This window comes from Talpa occidentalis, unplaced genomic scaffold (assembly GCF_014898055.3).
Source record: "Talpa occidentalis isolate TD23 unplaced genomic scaffold, MPIMG_talOcc4v2.1 talOcc4.6, whole genome shotgun sequence".
In the NCBI taxonomy this organism is placed as follows: domain Eukaryota; kingdom Metazoa; phylum Chordata; class Mammalia; order Eulipotyphla; family Talpidae; genus Talpa; species Talpa occidentalis.
The window spans coordinates 77,492,792-77,512,890 of NW_023604972.1; the positions used below are offsets into that span (position 1 = coordinate 77,492,792).

General features: G+C 33.4%; 1 protein-coding gene across 1 annotated transcript in view; it reads right to left on the reverse strand.

Moving 5' to 3' along the window:
• Positions 1-4,783: 4,783 nt before the first annotated feature.
• LOC119260799 (solute carrier organic anion transporter family member 6A1-like) overlaps positions 4,784-20,099 on the reverse strand; it is a 29,899-nt gene continuing 14,583 nt past the window's right edge. The window contains exons 4-6 of the mRNA XM_037529878.2: positions 17,696-17,792; positions 6,577-6,695; positions 4,784-5,772 (exon numbers count right to left, since the gene is read on the reverse strand). Of these exons, the coding sequence (XP_037385775.1) occupies positions 5,660-5,772; positions 6,577-6,695; positions 17,696-17,792 (329 nt within the window). The 3' untranslated portion in view covers positions 4,784-5,659. The remainder of the gene's footprint in view (positions 5,773-6,576; positions 6,696-17,695; positions 17,793-20,099) is intronic.

The window sequence follows — 20,099 nt, forward strand, 5'->3', positions numbered from 1 at the left end:
TCTCTGATTATTCTTTTAATTTCTACTGAGTCTGTTGTAACTTCTCCTCTTTATGATCCTATTTATTTGTGTTTTCTCCAATTTTTTCTTTGTAAGTCCGGCTAGAGGTTTGTCTATTTTGTTTATATTTTTAAGAACCAATTTTTGGTTTTGTTGCTCTTTTGGGTTGTTTTTAACTTCTATTTTATTTCTGCTATGATTTTTATTATTTCCTTTCTTCTGCCAGGTTTTTGTTGTTGTTATTTTTTTTCTAGTTCTTTGAGATAGGACATTAGGTTGTTTCTATGTGTTCTTTCTTGTTTCTTGATGTGAGCCTATATTGTTATATTATTTCCTCTTATTATTGATTTTGCCATGTCCTATACATTCTGGAAAGTTGTGTTGTCATTGTCATTCAACTCAAGATATTTTTTAATTTCTTCTTTGATTTTCTCTTTAATCCAATGGTCTTCCAGTTGTGTGGGTTTCAATCTCCATGAAGTGGGAGGGTTCCTTGCTTTCTTTTTATGGTTTATTTGTAGTTTGATGCCTTTATGATCAGAGAAAATAGTTGGAATGATTTTGATCTTAATGTATCTGTTGATGTCTATCTTGTGGCCCAGTGTGTGATCAATTCTGGAGAATGATCCGTGCATATTTGAGAAAAATATGTACTAAGATTTTTTGGGGTGCAGTGTTTTATAGATGTCTGTTGAATCCATGAGGTCTAGGTCTTTATTTAGAGCTCTAGAGTCCTTTATTTTTTGTCTCATTGATCTGTCCATTGGTGAGAGTGGAGTATTGAAGTCTCCTTCTATTTATGTATTTTCTCTAATGTCTGTTTTCAAAGCTGATAATAATTGTCATAATATACTTTGGTACTCCTTCATTTGGTGAATATATGTTGATGAGCATTATATCTTCCTGATATATTTTCCCCTTGATCATAATGTAGTGTCCATATATGTCGCTTTTTACCTTTTTTAGTGTGAAGTCTTTTTCATCTGATATAAAGTATAGCTGTTGCTGCTTTCTTTTTTGGTCCATTTGCTTGTAGGATTGTTTTCCAACCTTTTACTTTCAGTATTTGTTTATATTTTGTAGTTAAATGTGTTTCCTGGAAACAGCAGAAGATTGGACTTTGTTTTTTAATCCAGACTGCTACTCTATGTCTTTCAATTGATGAGTTTAGTTCATTTACATTTAGAGTTAATATTGATATGTTGGCATCTGCATTTGCCATTTTGTTTGTCTTTTTGTGAGTTTATTCCTTGCCTTATTCTGTTCTTATTCATTCTTCTGTTGGTTTTGGCTTCAGGACTTCTGGTAGTATTTATTTTATGGAGTGGGGGTTTAGTAGTAATGAATTTCTGGATATTCTGTTTGTCTGAGAAGTCCTTATTTTTCCTTCATAGAGGAAGGAGAGCTTTGTGGGGTAAACTATTTTTGGTTGGCATTTGTTGACTTGCAGTTTGTTGAATATGTCACTCCATTCTCTTCTTGCCCATAGTGTTTCGTTGTAGATGTCTGATGCAGCCTGATTGGTTTTCCTTTGTATGTAATCTGTTTCTTTCCCCTCATCAACTTCATTATTTTTTCCTTGTCTTGCACTCTTGGAAGCTTCACTATTATGTGTCTTGCTGTAGTGTTCCTTTCATTGTGGTAATCTGGTGTTCTTCTAGCTTCCTGTATGTTTATTTTCATCTCATTCTTCATGCTTTGGAAGTTTTCTTTGATTATCTCCTTGAATAGTTTCTCATTCTCTTGTCTCTCTCTTCACTTTCTGGGATTCCTATAACTCTTATATTTCCTTTCCTCATCATATCAGATGGTTCTCAAAATGTTTCTTCATTCTTTTTCCTTTGTACTTCTGTTTTCTTTTCTTTTGGTTCTTTTTCTTTTTGTATCTTTGAGAGTAGTCATTCATTCTTCCATTTCATTAATTCTGTCTTTCTTGTTTTCACAAAGTTCTTTAGCCCCTCCATTAACTTTTTAATCTCTGTGTTTCCTTTATTTCCTTCTTTAAGGACTCAGCTTCATTCTTGTCATCATTAATTATATTTCTCATATTACTCTTTTTCTTTTTATTATTATGTTTTTTAATCTTGGCAATTTTAAATTCTCTATCTGGCAGGCAGAGAATTTCTTCCATTGTCATTATTGTTGAGTTCTGGTGGCTGATTTTCTTTTGTGGTGTATCCTTTCCTTGAGAACTTGCTTGGTTATTAGTATTTTCCCCTTCTCCCTATTGTTTTTTTTCTAATTTGTTCTATGTGTTGGGCCACTGTGCAACTGGTACTAATGAGCATCTCTTTGGGGTGCTCCTTCTGGGGTGTCAGGAACTGGTGGCCAGATCAAGTCTGGCACTGGTACACCAGACTCCACAAGGGTAGTGATACTGTGGATTTGTTGATGGGCACTGTCCCTGAAGATGCCCTCCCTTTGTTACTTACTCAGTTCCAAAAGGGACTCGTGTTGTCCCTGGCTTCCCACAACCCCATGGGCAGGCCCACACTTTCTTGGGACCTACAGTTCACCTTGATGGTGAAACCCTCCCATATTCTACTTAGTTCCAAAAGGGAGCACAGGGTCACCAGCAGCCTTCCTCAGGCATGTGCTTTCCTGCTCACCTTTGTTTGAGAGCCCTCCCACTCTCTACTCAGTTCCAGGAGGGGATGGTGAGGTCTCTGGCTTCTGAAAATGGTGTAGGGGCAGCACTTTCCTGGTACCCACAGTTCACCTTGATGGTAGAGACCTCCCTTTCTCGTCTCAGTTCTAGAGGGATTGTGGGGTCCTTGGCTTCTGACAATGGTGCAGGGACCCTCAAATTATTGTTTATATTAACTCCAGTATGACTTATAGCATGGCTACTCACTTTTGATTAATGCTTTGTTCTTGGTTACTTTTTTGACAGTGTGTTTGCGGGTATCACAAGGTTATTTATGGCTTTCCTAAACTTCCTCCTTCCTAGGACAGGCACCTATCATGCACTCAATACATTGCACAAGTCAATTACATATGCAAACCCTGTTCTGGAGTTGTCCCTTTATAATTAAGAAAAGTCTCTGATAAACCAGATCAGTGATTCTCAAAGTATGATCCTAATTTCCAGTGTTTTGAAATGGTTGTTGACAATTTTGCCAATTCCAGCCACTGTTTTTGGTAGCTGATTTTTTTTCAACTGTCCTAACTCTGCGGCCTCCCTGATGGCACAAGGGGTTAAGATGCAACCTATGAAGCTTTTCACAGCCACTGCAGCATGAGTTGGATCCCAAGCCAGGGAGATACCCACATGGCACAGCAGACATCCCCTGACTTGCCTGCTGCTCCCCTCAGCAGTGCACTTCAGTCAGTCTGCCTGTTCTGTTCCCCACTCTGTCTCTGGTGAATCCTCTCACCCTCCATACCTCTGGCCTGTACCCCAGTTCTTGTATGCATAAATAACTTAAAGTCCTCATGTAATCGAACATCTGCTCATCTGAATAACATAATCCCTCACTCAGCATGACTCTCTGGCACTCTAGTTCTGACTGTATGCATAAATAAATAAATAAATCTTTAAAAAAAAAAAAAATGTCCTCACACTGACATTTCGGAAGTTCTATCTTCTAAAAATCTTTAAAAAGGACTAAGCTATCTTCTAGTTAGCTACTGAGATGGGGATTAATTAGAAGTCTAAAATTGTTACCCAAGCTTATATTATTTTGGATCCTAAAAAATGTTTAAAGCACTCCATTTTGAACAAGAAATATTGGAACTGGATTGTTTTTATTTCTCTCTGACAGTAACCAAAAAGTAATTTAAAGCACTCATGTTTTTTTTAATTTAATTTTTAATATATTTTTTACATCATTGTTCATTTTTAAATGCTTGTTTCCCCCCCTCAGGTTTAGTCCCCATAGAATTTCCTTCACCAATGCACCCACGCACCATCACTACAGTCTCCTATTAAAGAACTCATGTTTAAATTATCTGAAAAATGATTTTTAATAATTGTATCTTATTTTTGTTAATATGAGAGAGGTTAGACTATAGACTAATTTATTTCTGTATTTTTAAAATCTACACATATAAGTATTTTGGTAAATATAAAAATTGAAAGTAAATAAAAAAATCTCAGTGAGGTATAATCCATTAATAAGATGGGTTCAGCACTATTTACAATAGCTAATCTTTGGAAACAGCCCAAATGCCCAAAAATAGATGACTGGATCAAGAAGATGTGGTACATATATACCATGGAATATTACTCAGCATTCAAAAAAGATAAACACATGCAATTTGCAGCAACATGGATGGCGCTGGAAGGGATCATGCTCAGCGAAATAAGCCAGAAAGAAAAAAGAAAAATACCGGATGGTCTCACTCATAGCAGGAATCTAGAAAACTTAAATAAGGGACCAGGAAAATGAATAACTATAAGAAAGTGAAAATCAAAATCAACAAAAACTATGAAACAGAGACACTTTTTGTGGGGTGGGGGGGGGGGGAGGGATTGGTGTCAGAATGGGGGGGTTGCAATTGTATGGGGAATATAAAAATAAAATTTATTATTTAAAAAAAATAAGATGGGTTCATGACTTGATAAAAAGTAAACTTTAATATTTGAATAAGAACATGTAAACAAAATTTCTGATTTTCTTTGACATTCTATTCAATTTAAGTAGAAATAAATTTATATAATAAAAAGCACTACATACCCAATAAGTAGATATGTTATAACATATCTATAACTATATATATTATAATACACTATGGTATATATTACATTAGAATATATTATATTTAGAACAGATTTATTATGAAAGTATTAAGGACAGAGAAATTCATTTTGCCTAGAAATGTAAGGTAAGACTTCAGAAGGAGGTTTTCTTTTTCTAATGGAAAAGAAGTGAAGAATATTTGAAGTAATGAGATTAGCATCTACAAAGACTATATGTAACTAATCTCTCCAGGAAAGAGCAAATGGCAAGAATATGGAAAAAATAGGTATAAAATTCTAACATGAAGTAGAAAAATTCAGCTGTTGCTACTGTGAAGTGTCTTCAAATTTCCACTAAAAGAGTACAAAATACTCTAGCAAGTAATATGGAAAATTACTTCATAAAAATATCTATGTGAAAAATACATTTTGCAGGCAACATAAAGATGAGATCATGAATAGAAGATAAAACAAATTGAAAATAGAATCATATATACAAGTTGCATTTTTTAGTTCCACTAATACCTATGTTGTAGGCATTATTTCCCACCCAGAAAAAAAAAACTCTTCTCCATTTGATATTGATTCTTTTCCATAAAATATGATGTTTATGAGCATATTTAAATTCTAGAAATCTCTTTGAAGTCAGTTAAGCAAAATAAATAAGATCTCATGTACTTAGTTAATCATCTAATTAAATGTCTTATTATTTCTTCAGGGAAAAAGTAAATACAAAATAATATAAAAGTGGAATTATAAAAAGTAGAAGGAAAATAATTGGCACAAATATCTGACACTAACCAAGTTCTTGGCAATATCACTTAGGTAAAATGGGTCCTATTTTGTATTTGTAAAATAAATAGGTCAATTAAGGCATCAAAGTTTCATTAAGATTTAAATTGAACACATGATCACTATTTTCTTAAATCAACTATTAGTGTGCATGTTAACTACATTTACTTGTTTATGTAAAATATTTTACTTCACCCAAACAGCAGCAAATAGATCCTTGAAACTAGTTCCAAGTTCCTGATCTTTAAGTATGTCAAGCTGAGGCTCTTTCAGTTTGGCAGCTTTTATCTTTGCTGTACCTATATGTTAACAAATAAACAAATCTTATGTTTAAATAGCTAAAATTCATATGTAAACATTATACATTTTAATAAACAAGTGACTTATTTTTGAATAAACTAAAGTTAATCTAATTAAGTAAAAGTCACATTCTTCTAAAACAATCCTGTGCTATAAACATTCTATGATAATGAAAAATTTTACATACAGGCACTGTCCAATATTGTAGTCACCATATATAAGTGACTGTTAACTACTTGAATCCAGCTCCCATGATTGGGTATATGGATTCTTAATTTAATTTAAATTAAATATAATTAAATTACATATGGGTGCAACTACAGCATTTGATAGTACAACCCTAAAATATAAAAGACTAATTTTTTTGATATTATTAAAAATATTTTATGCCAATCAGATATAGTACTTGATATTTCTAATGTTATATGTATTTTTCAATGTTTCCAAAAGCATTTAACAGTTTATTATTTCATCTTATAGCAATTATATGAGGTAATATATTTATTAAATAATGGTAGGCAAATGTATGTAAATTTGCTTTTTAAAGAAAACTTATGAAGTCTATATAAAGAATTTTTTTTCTAATGACAACAAAAATATGTATTAATGAAAGTTTGATACAAAAATTAAATAATATTTGGCTGAATGTGGCTTAATTTGTTCAAATAATACTAGAACATGACACTTATTTCCATGATAGAAAGAAATGTAGTTCATTCCTATTCTGAGAATGAAAGATGGGAATAAGGGTGCAAAAAAAAATCTACTACTATCTTTTTAATGAATTACATTTTTATAGTCACCTCGTATACTGGGTGGAAAGCACAACAATGGTATTAATGTAGACCATGAAGTAACTGAGACAATCATATAGTTAAGCCACCAAGACTGATGCCAGTGTTGAGTACTACTGTTGTTTCCACTGCTTTAATAGAGAAAAATGAAAGCACAAATACAAATTTTTATTTATATATTTATAAACAATTAGCATATTTTATTACAAACAAAGCCAATCAGAGACAGTGAAATAAAAATAGTAAATTCTGTTATCTTTTTCCTATTTATTTTCCTGAGAATGTGTGGTTGTTACTTCAATTATGTATTCTCTTTTTACTGAGAGTTTCCTTAATTTTTTCCCTTTTCTTTTCCTTTTATTCCCATTTTGACTTAAATGTCAATGAGTAATTCTTTGTTCCTTTTTATCTGTTTTCTCCAACAGAAATTATATGCTTGGGAAACCATTCCTCATAATCTCATTTTTCCTTTAAGATCATCCCTGCCCCTTTAAGTCATGCACCTAGTTCTTTAAGACAAGCTTGGCACTCTAAATTGCATAATCTGTTATCTTATAACTAACCCTTTAAATCACAAATACATTAAGAGCTTTCTTATAGTCTCTTCTTTGAACTCTCAGATTGATCATGAATTACCCTTCCAGTGATCATTCCTAAGGATCATTCCAGCTTTAGGATCCTTGGTTACCCTCTGTCTTCTAACTTCCTTGTAATTTTTTTTTGGCGTGCTTTTGCAAGCCAAAAAGCCTTCAGTGGAAAGGGTTGGGTAGCAACATGAAGGATCATCTGCTGTGATTTGTTTTCTTTTTTCTCACAATTATTTTACAGATCAGCATTTCTTTGCCTTCAAAATACCTAAAGCCATGATTTTGTGGGGAATTTTTAGAGCTGTGAAGTTAGCTTGCATTGTTTAGGTAGGAGATTTGTGGAAGTTGATTACTAGACAGCCAGCATTGCTATCATTTCCTCACACTTAATATCTCGGCCATCTAGCCATTGTGGGAAATGCCTGGAATCTCCCGGAAGTGCACTTTTTTAAAGAGTGCTAATTTCTCATGGTTAGTGTGTTGCCAGCAGAGACCTGATAAGTAGCTTATTTATAAGTCTGTGCTTTAATAGAACATGAAGAATATTTCCAGTTTTATTCATCAATGGTACAACTCCTTTGATGTTATTTCATTATTTCAATTTTGTTACATATTTTCAATTTCCGATGATATGGGAGTGTAACCTTGATTTCTATAGACATATCCTGTAGACACATATATATCAATATGCTATGTCCAGTGAGTTTCTTCTCTGGATTATCACTATGGTTATGTGTTTCTTCATTACTTACAATAGTCAGATTTTTTTTCTTTATTTGTTTTGGAGCCTAGCTATATGTTCTTTTCATTACACTCTTTATAACATGATATTTACATATGTGCAGATAATTGAGCACCTAGAAGTTCGAGGAAAATAAATTAAAAAAAAAACCCTACAAAGTACAAGCAAATAATTTAAGTGTGCTTTATAAATATAAGAAAAACTTAGAAATTAGTAGATTTTCCCTCTACTAGAAATGATTTAAGAGAAAATATTTTAATATAAGGATGTTCCACATAATAGTAACAGAATATGTGAAATTACTAGGAATAATTTAATAAAATATCTTCAATTGCACAAATTCATAAAACTCTTGCAGATCATTAAGGAAAGAACAGAGAAAATAAAGCAACATACCACAGTGTATGGAAAGATAAAAATTATTCTCAATTTAACACATAAATTCAAGTATCAAAATGTTTTGAGTATAACTTGAAATCTATCTATTAAATCTATCAAGAGTAACTGCAAAAATAGCTTCACTTTTGATGAAGAATAATGAGTGGAGAATTCCACAAACAAATAGCAAATAATATGATAAAGTTTTAGTTATTTTTATTAAAATATTGTATTGACCAAAAACTATGTAAATAGGAAATTTATTACAGAGAAGTTGTTTAATATCAATAAAAATAAATTAATTTTTAAAAGCCATGGAATAATAAATGTCATTAGTACAATTATGTCACCCTTTGAAGGAAAAGAAGCTTGATCTATGCCTTATAATCTATATATAAAAATTAAAAGTTAAATTTAATTGTATAACCAAAACCAGACAAAACCACTACAAATAAAGAAAATAACAGTCTAGTATCCCTGATGAACATAAATACAAAAATCCTCAAGAAAATATTAGCAAACCTAATTCAGCAATACAGTAACAGAATCATACACCACAATCAAGTGGGATATAGTCTAGGAATGTGAGGGTGGCTCAACATCTGCAAATCAAGCAATGTTATATGCTACATTAACACGTGAAGAATAAAATCATATGATCAAGTCAATTAAGAACCAAGAGGAAAATGCATACGTTGTGCAAAAATAAAAAATGATATAAAATATATAAAATAAAATAAAAAAAGCAATGGAAGATAGAAGGCAACAAAAATGTTTTCAAAATATTAATGGATTTTGAAATATCTTAGAATAAATTAATTAAAGAATGAGGATAGAATAAAACGTTCTCAAACATGTAAAGTCAAAAAAAAAAAAAAAGAAGCACTTGACTAAAACTGTCATTGACCCCTGATAAAAGCTCTCAACAACGTGTGTATAAGAAGATATATCTAACACCATACATAAAAATCAATTCAAAATGGATAAAAGATAAAGTTGTAAGGCCTGAAACCATAAAATCCATTGAACAAAAGATAGGCAAAGCATTTTATGACATAAGCTTCAGTGATGTCTTTAAGGATTCATCCCAATAGTAAGGAAAACAAAAGAGAACATAAACAACTCAAACTGTATCAAACTAAAAAGCTTTTGCACAGTGCAAGAAACCATAACTAAAATGAAGACACTATACTGAATGGGACACAATGTCTACACTTCATACATCTGACAAGGAACCTAAGATCTATAAAGAACTCATATAACTCAACAAGAACAAAACAACCCTATCAAAAAATAGAAGAAATAGGGTCTCCCTGGTGGTGCAGGTGGTTAAGCGCTGCACTGTGAAGCTGTCCGGAGCCTCTGCAGCACCAGTTTGATCCCGGCTGGCCAGAGAGATAACCACACGGTGCAGCAGACCACTCCTGTCTTGCCCACTGCTCCCCTGCAGTGTATTTCAGTCTTTCTGCCTGTTCTGCTCCCCACTCTGTCTCTGGTGAATCCGCTCACCCTCCGTGCCTCTGGCCTGTACCCCGGTTCTTGTATAAATAAATAAATCTTAAAAAAAAACCTATAAGGGAATCTTGTTTAAAAAAAATATATATTGTTTAAAAAAAAATCTTGTTTTAAAAAAAAAGACACTTCTTCAAAAAAGACAAAGACTACAAAAAGGGACATGAAAAAAAGTTTCGTCATCACCTATCATCAGGGAAATGCAAATCAAGACCACACATGTGAGAATGGCCCAAATCAAAAATTGCAGAAACAAGTGCTGGTGAGGATGCGGAGAAAAGGAACCCTCTGTAGATAGGAATTCAGACTGGTCTAGTCCTATGGAAAGCACTATGGAGGAGTCTCAAATGTTAAAAATGAATCTGCCATATGACCCAGCAATTCTGCTCCTAGACATCTACCAAAAATTTCAAAATATTACTTCAAAAGGAAGCTCGCACTCCCAAGTTTTTTGCGGCACTATTTACTATTACCAAATTATGAAAACAACCTAATTGTCCCCAAAATAAATGAGTGAATCAAGAATATGGGGTATATTTACACAATGGACTATTACTCGGCAGTCAAAAGATAAATTCATGCCATTTGTGGCAACATGGATAAAGTTAAAAGTGATGATATTAAGTGAAATAAGCCAGAAGAAGAAAGATAAATATCAGATGGTATCACTAATATGTGTAATACAGGGTAACTGAACTAAGCGTCAGATAAAGACAAGCTTAAATGTTAACCTTTGAAAGCTGACTACAAAACTGAAGCATCCAGAGGTTGGAGGGGTAAGAACAAAGAGGGAAGGAAGCACAGTGGACAATGCAGGTGGGTTATATGATGCGATATCTGATGGGAGCATCCAAATATTACCTCAATTAAAAATTGATTAATTCAAAAATAAAAAAAAAAACAGCCTTAGCAGTAAGAACCTAGCAAAAGGGGAACAGCCAGGGAAGGACCATATCTCAATATAATAAAGGTGATATGGGACAAGCTCCCAGTTAACATCCTATTCAATGGTAAAATGTTGAAAGCTTTTCCTGTAAAATCAAGAACAAGACAAGGATGCCCAAGCTAATTTTTATTCAACATAAAACTGAAACTACCAGTTAGAGCAATTAGGAAAGCAAACCTCATAAAAAAAAATCCAAATCAGAAAGGAATAAGTAAACTGACTCTTTTTTAACATAACATGATATTACCTATAGAAAATCCTAAAAGACTTTACAAAAAATCTGTTGAAGGGTCCAAGCTATAACATCATTCTATCAAGCCATTTATTTCTGGATAATGAGGTGCTGAGTAAGACCAGAGAATCCTGAAGTAATATTGTCTCATTTCCTTTGTCTTATTATAAGCAATCTAATCAGTGGCAATATTGTATGAGAAACTACAGGAATGAACACGGTATCCATAAGTCTTTGAAGGGTGATCCAAACAGAGCACTGTAGGTAGATATTCTAGACTGACTGTTTGTGTCCCCCTCCAAATTCATATGTTGGGATCCTAACCCCCAGTATGATGGTATATGGAAAGGGCACATTTGGAGGTGTTTATACCCTGAGGGTAGAGCTAAATGAATGTGATTAATGACTTTATAAAAGAGATCCTACAGAACTTTCATGATCTTTCATCCATGTAAGAACAAAAGGAGAAGATTACAGTCTCTGAACCAGAAAGTAAGATCTCACAAGGCACCAATTTTCCTGACCTCTTGACCTTGGAATTTCCAACTGCCAGAACTGTGATAAATAGGTTTTTGTTGTTAATAAGCTCTGTCTATGATAGTTTTGTTATAAAGTTTTCATGAATTAAGACAAAAATTCCTTCTGGGGTTTGTATTTTCCCCTGTCAAGACAAATATCCTCTGTGTTAAAATGCAATTAAACTGATGACATTTTGTCTCCCAGTAACTGTGTCATATTAGGGGATCAGGTTTGACTTCTACTGTTGATAAGTTAGATATTGAGCAGTAATAACACTCATATCCTGGTATTTTTTTTAATTATTAAAATACTTTTTATTGAGTTAACAATCTGTAAATGGTTTAAGGGTATAGGTTCATACCTTTTCAAATACATGGTAGCACTCAACACTTACTATCAAAGCAACACCAAATATTCTTGATGACTGGCCCTGACTCCCACCCAGCCCTGATCACAGCACCTGGAGCCTGGTCCTGACAGCCTCAGGTTGAACTCCCAACACCACAAAAAACCCTATTAGGCACCACTTGCTATCTCCACCAACCGGTAAATGTCCTGAATAGTGGGAGAGGAGGACCCTAACACAAAAAAAGATCCAACAATAGCAATGGCAAAAAAATAGGGGAAAAGAAACATTACAAATGGCCAAGAAAGTCCACAGGGGAACAATACACAGAAAGAGAAAAAAAATCTCCAGAACCAAGTCACAACCACATAAAATAACTTTTTTTCCCTATCACATACAGAATTCAAAACTGTCATAATTATGAAAATTAAAGAATTGAGACAATACAAAGAAAATTCAAAAATGCAGATTGGAGATATGCAAGAAATCTCAGGAAAGCAAATAAATGAGGAACACAATCAATGAAAAGAAAATTAAAATTGAAATTCCAAATAAGAAAACAATAGAAATGAAAAAGTAGAAAAATTAATAGAAGAGATGGAAAATTCTGGAGCAAGCTGAGGGAGTAGAATACACCAAGTAGAAGACCATATCAATGAGGGCCTCCCTGGTGGCACAGTGGTTGAGCGCTGGGTTGCAAAGCTGCCCGCAGCCTCTGCAGCACTGGTTTGATCCCCGGCTGCTCCCCCCACCGGAGGAGGGTCCCACATGGCGTGCAGACCTCTCCTGCCGCCCTCTGCTCCTCTCAGCAGTGTATTTCGGTCCTTCTGCCTGCTCTGCTCCCCGCTCTGGCTCTGGTGAATTCTCTCACCCTCCCGCGCTTCTGACTGTACCCAGTGCTTGTATAAATAAAAAATAAAAAATATAATAAATAAATAAATAAATCTTTAAAAAAAAAAAAAAGACCATATCAATGAGCTTGAAGATGCAAATATTCAAAAATAGAAATATTCAAAACCGAAAAGGAAAGAGAGATACAAAGGAAAATAAATGAATAAACATTTCAAGAATTATCTGACACCAGTAGGAAAGGAAATATAAGAATCATCCACATCTCCAAGGGAAGGGCACATTCAGATACAGGCAGTCAAAAGAATGACAAGCAACAGATTAAAAGAAACTACAGCAAGACATACAGTAGTTAAAATTCCAAGAGTCCAATACAAAGAAAATATGAGCTGATGAAGGGGAAGAAGCAGATAACCTATAAAGGAACCCTGATTACACTAACATCAGAGTTCTCTGAAGAAACTCTATGGGCAAGAAGAGAATGGAGCGACACATTCAAAATACCAACCACAATGCAAATATCTCCTTCAGATATAAGGGAGAAATAAAGTCCTCAGACAAACAGAACCTTTGAGAGCATCCAAACACTAAAACCCCCTGCAGGAAATAATAAAAGGAGTGTTAGTATTTAAACCAAACAGAGGAATAAACACACGAAATAGAACAAGCAATTAAATAGAATCACAAAACTAAGGACTAAATGGCAGTAGAAAACTTTTTTTTTTTTAAGAAATGCTTTTTTCAAAAAAGATTTATTTATGCATACAAGAGCTGGGGTATAGGCCAGAGGTGTGGCCTGTGAGAGGATTCACCAAAGACAGAGTGGGGAACGGCGGAACAGGCAGATTGACCAAAGTACACTGCTGAGGGGAACAGTGGGCCAGTCAGGAGAGTTCTGCTGCAACATGTGGTTTGTTCCCTGGCCAGCAGGGGATCGAACTCATGCTGCAGAGGCAGCAGACAGCTTCATAGGTTGCGTCTTAACCCCTTGCGCCACCAGGGAGGCCCAGGAAACTTTCTTATAACAATAATCTTTCTAAATATAATGGACTGAACTCATTAATAAAAAGACATAGAATATCAAGTTGAATCAGCAAACAGAATTCAACTTTCTGCTGCCTCCAGGAAACACCTAAATTCTAAGGATAAACACAGGTTGAAAATAAAGGGAAGCTGGAAAAAAATTCAAATGATACCCACATGAAGGCAGGAACAGCCATAATTGTATCAGATAACATAGACTTCCAACATAAGAAGATAATAAGAGGCACGGATGAACACTATATAATGATTAAGGGAACAATAAAACAGGAAGACAAGACTCATCAATATATACTCACCAAACGAAGCAGCATCAAAACACATCATACAATTACTACTAAATCTGAAAATGGACTTTGGAGAAAATACATATGTCGTTGGAGATTTCAATACCCCATTTCACCAATGGACAGATGAATTAGAGAGAAAATAAATATGGGCATAATTCCCTAAACAAAGAACTAGGTTATCTGGATGTACTAGACATTTATAGGGCACTGCTGCTGCCCCCCACACCCTGCCCTCCACACACACAAATGCTGAATACAAATTTTTCTCAAATTCACATGGGTCATTCTCCAGGATTGACCACATATTGGGTCACAAGATAAATATAACAAATTTGTGAACATTAAAATCATATCAACTATCATCTGACCATAAGGTTATCAAAGTAGAAATCAACAACAAAAGGAGTTATTCTAAAACATGATACTGAACAGCACACTACTGAAAGACTAATGGGTTAATGAGGAAAGAGAAGAAATCAAAAAGTACCTTGAGACAAACGATAATGAGGACACAGCCTCCCAACATACATGGGACACAGCAAAAGCAATTGTAAGAGGGATGTATATAGAAATACAGGCCCATGTCAACAACCAAGAAAGAACCTAATCTAACAATCTTTTATCTCAAGGAACATGAAAAGAACAAAAAATCTGAATGTCAGCAAATGGAAAAAAATTAAAAAATCAGAGCAGAAATATGTGAAATGGAAATCAAAAAGGTGGTTCTTAAGGTCATGAAACTAAAAGTAGTTCTTTGAAAAAATGAACAAAAAAGACAAACCTCTAGCTAGGCTCAAAAAAAAAAAAAGGAGAAAAAAATTCAGGTTAATAGGATCAAAAATGAAAGAGGAAAAATTCCAACAGACTATTAGTACAGACATTCAGGGGGACAATCAGAGATTACTATGCACATTTATATGCAAACAAATTCAGCAACCTAGATGAGATGGACAGATTCTTAGATTTATACAATCATCCACAACTGACTAGGAAAGAAATAAAATGCTAAACAAACCAATCACAAGAAGGACACTGAAATAGTAATCAAACTCTCTTGAAATAACGAAAGTCCAGAACCAGATGGCTTCGCAAGTGAATTTTACCAAATTTTCAAAGACGAACTAATTCCTATCAGATACAGACTTTCAAAAAATTGAGGAAGAAGTAATACTTCCATAATATCTCAAAACTATACAGGAAAGAAAACGATAGTCTTATCCATGGTGAATACTGATATAAAATTCAGGTACAAAGTACTAACAAAACTCAATGCATGATACATGAAATGGATTATACATCATGAACAAATGAGATTTATTGCTGGGATGCAAGAATGATGCAACATGTGAACATTAATCAAAGCAATATAGCAAATTAGTGGAATGAAGGACAAAACCCCACAATCATCTCAATTGATGTAGATCAAAAATTTTGATGTTCTTTCATTATGAAAATTCTCAATAAACTGAAAATAGAAGAAATTCCTGAAACATAATAAAAGATATATATATATATATATATATATATATATATAAACCTATCACTAACATCATGGTAAATATCTGAAAAAAATTCCCTTTAAGATTAGAAACAAGACTAAGATGCCTATCTCACCATTTCTATTCAACATAGTATTGGAAATTCTAGCCAAAACAATTAGGTAAGAAAAAGAAATAAAAGTCATCCAAAGGAAGCAGTAACATAAATGAAGAAGTAAAATTATCTTTGTTTGCAGATGACACCAAAAATTTACTGGAAGTAATAAATTAATTTAAACAAGTTGTGGAACACAAAACATAAAGATCATGTGTGTTTCTATATACTACTGATGAACAGTATACAAGGTGAAACACTTGTACATGAAAAACTATAAAACATTACTGAAAGAAATAAAGATAAATATAAAAGACACCTGTGTTTGTGGATTTGAAGACTTAATAATTATTTAAATCTCCTTACTATCCAGAGTGGTATATAGATTCAATGAAAATGCCTACCAAAATCTCAATGAAAAATTTTGTGAAATCAGGGACAAAATTCATATGGAATCAGAAAAAGACCCCAAATAGCCAAAACAATATTGAGAAAGAAAAAGAAAGCTGCAGGTCTCATACTTTCTGATCTCAAGTTACATTATGAAATTACAGTTTCAAAAGACTATTTATTGTACTGGTATTAGGAAAGAAATACAGACCAATAAAATAGAATATACCACCCAGAAATAAACTTTCATAGATATGGTAAAATGATCCTGACAAGGGTGACAAGAATTCAGAATGGGTCAGGAATAGTCTCTTCAACACATGGTGCTGGAAAATTAGATATCCAATGAAAAACAAGGAAATTGAACACTTATCTTACAACATTTGCAAAAAAATAAGTCATAACAGATTAAAGATCTAATATAATGCCTCAAACAATAAAACTCCTAGAAGACAAAACAGTAGGAAATATTCATGGCATTGACCTTGGCAATAATTTCTTGATATTATGCCAATAGCACAGGCAACTAAAACAAAATTAGACAAACAGGACAATATCAAACTTAAAAACTGCACAACAAAGGAAATAATTAACAGATTGAAAGGACAAACTGTATTATGGGAGGAAATACATGATACAAATCTAATTTTAAAATGGGCAGAGAATCTGAATGAACATTTCTCCAAAGAAAATATACAAATGACAAATGAGTATATGAAGATGTCCAACATCATTAATTTACAGGGAAATCAAAACCACATAAAATACCACTTCACATCTGTGAGGGTGACTGTTACCAAAATCAAACAAACAAAATAAACAAAGAATAACAAGGATGTTGAGAGATTGGAAGTTTTGTGCACTGTTGGGAATATAAAGGGGGGATAGCCACTGTGGAAAAGGATATGGAAGTTCCTCCAAAAAATTAAAAATAGAACTACTATTTGATCTAACAATCCCACTTCTGAGACTATATTCAAAAGAATTAAAAATCGATTTTCAAAGAGATATTTGCACAGTCATGTTAACTGAGGCATTATTCACAACATCCAATAAATAGAAGTAACCTAAATGTCTATTAAAGATAAATGAAGATAGAAAATGTGTTATATACATACAGTGGAATATTATTTAGCTTTAAAAAAACGGAAATATCATACACAACAAAAAACTTTGAGGACATTATGCTAAGTGAAATAAGTCACAGAAAGACAAATACTGCATGATTCTACATATATGATTACCTAAAATAATGTAACTCTTAAAAACAAATTAGAACGGTGGTTGTCAGAACCTGGGAGAAGTGAGAAAAGAGGAGTTGTGCAGTGAATACAGTTTCAGTTTTGCAAGATGAAGAAGTTCTCAAGAGCTGTTGCCCAGAAACACGCATATAGTTAACACTACTGTACTTAAAAGTGGCTAGGATGATAAATTTTATGTTATGTGTTTTTCATCACAATTTAAAAAAAAATCTATATGCAGCATTAGTGGTAAGATTGCCATTTTAAGTAGTATTTTTAAAATTATATTTCAAGTCATAAAGATACAGTGTGTATTTTGGATGTATTTAAATATATGTATATATAATCACATTTGCATATCTTTTACAAATTAAATTAAAAACATATATTAATCAACTATACTATCTGGTCCATAAGTACTTAACATGATGTAAATTACAAAAAGGAAAAAAATTTACTTACCTCTTCACAACAGTGTCATTCTCTAAGGTATTAGTTAGGGGTGCGCCTATTGTGTAACCCAAAGCATAGCCAACCGGTACTGAACTTTCCACACAGCCTATAAAATGAATACTGAATATCAAAAATTGATCTATGTCAGCTTTGTCATAAAAATGATTAAAAATCACATCACTGAAATGGATTATTTCTGAAAGCTTCAAGGCATACTTGACTAGTAAGGTTTCTCCAGAGAAACAGACAAAATGGAGGAGGGGCAGAGACAGAAAGAGACAGGGAGTCAATTAAAGGAATGGGTTTACCTAGGTATTTACCCAAAGGACACAGAAACATCAATTCCAAAGAGCACCTGCACCCCTATGTTTATAGCAGCACTGTTTACAATAGCTAAGCTTTGGAAACAGCCCAAATGCCCAAAAATAGATGACTGGATCAAGAAGATGTGGTACATATACAACATGGAATGTTACTCAGCATTCAAAAAAGATAAACACATGCAATTTGCAGCAACATGGATGGCGCTGGAAGGGATCATGCTCAGCGAAATAAGCCTGAAAGAAAAAGAAAAATACCGGATGGTCTCATTCATAGCAGGAATCTAGAAAACTTAAATAAGGGACCAGGAAAATGAATATAAGAAAGTGAAAATCAAAATCAACAAAAAACTATGAACCAGAGACACTTTTTGGGGGTGGGGTGGGAGGGGAGGGATTGGGGTCAAAATGGGGGGGTTGCAATTGTATGGGGAATATAAAAATAAAATCTATTATTTAAAAAAAATAAAAATATAAAGGAATGGGTTTAGGGATTTGTGGGCACAACCAAGGGACAAATTTGTAGGGCAGACAGAGAGGCTGGACATCCAGATAAGAGTATGTATTATACTTTTGGGTACATAATTAAGAAATCCACAGGGCAGACCAGCAGACTGGAAAAACTCAGGGTGGGTTTCTATATTACAGTCTAGAAATAGAATTGCTTCTTTTTTGGGAAACATCAGCTTATTTTTTGAAAGACATCAAGGATCAGACTCACATTAAGGAGGGTAATCTGCTCTTACTCAAAGTCCAATGATTGTAAATGTTAGTCACCTCTAAGAAAATATCACAGAAACATCTAAACTGACTGCCATGATCCAGCCAAGGTGACACATAAAATGAATCACCATGATTATTAACCAATGAATGTATTAGAGAAAATCAAATAATTTACATGTAATTAACTTTATTTAATTTATATATTTCATGTAAATAATGTTTCATGTAAATGAATACTTATATTTTATATAAATATGAATTCAATATACCTTATTTCATTTCATTTGTGGCACCTAAAGCAAGGTGACACTTTAATATAATCAACAGGCCTGTGTACTGCACATTAACTTCAAGGGTGGCAGGAGATGGCAATAAAGTAAGCTTCTCTTTCCTGTGTCTATATGTGTGTTTTAACTGATATTTGGTTGAACCAACAGTAAAACAAACATAGGCATTGCCACCTTCAGCTAGCACCAATAAATCAGTGCAAAACTTGTTTTCCAAAAGCAAAGATAAATATGAATATCATTTATTTTCACTTATTTACAAGAGTCTCCTATGTCTTGTGGAAAAATTATTATTTTGGTACAAAAATGCTGTTTTCTTTGAAGTTCCCTTCACAATAAGTATATGAAAACAAAACTTTATATATTTTTCCAAAAATGATAGTATATATAGATGATCTACCAAAACCAGAAGTTATTGTAATATCAAGAATTACAGATTATTCTGAAATATACCCTAGACTTACTTTTATAAATTACAGTAGTGTAAAGCCTGTAAATAGAGGATATTACACTAGAATCAATTCATCCTCCCACAGAGCTTCCCCCAAAATTAAGTGAGTTGAAGCACAGAGTTTAGTACAATGGTGATTATTTTAGAAACGCGTGAATTTAGTACTAAGGAGACATAAAACATTGTTTCTGTCCCCTTATTGGACACAAGGGCAGCAACTTCCCACCTATATACCTAAAGTTTAAAAATACAGCTACCCAAGCAATTCAATCTAATAATATAAGACATATTTTTCCTACAGAAATCAACTTCAGCCTGTAGTTTGATATGATATCATATAGGTGTATGTGTGCACATATGCATGCATATGTACACACATACATATATATGTGGAGATATATGTTACAGGTGTATGTAGAATATATACACACACATAAAGTGCAATTTTTATTTCTTAAGAAGGGTATTTTTCTGTCTTTTCAGTGATCTTCAAACAAGCTGTCCACAATTCCAAATTTCAAGTAGCTCCTCACAATTAATGTGATTTTGAAGTTAAGCATACCAGATATTAATTATTACAATTTATTTTAAGGGCCAGAAATTAAAAATGTTCTATCATTTTAGATGTGTAC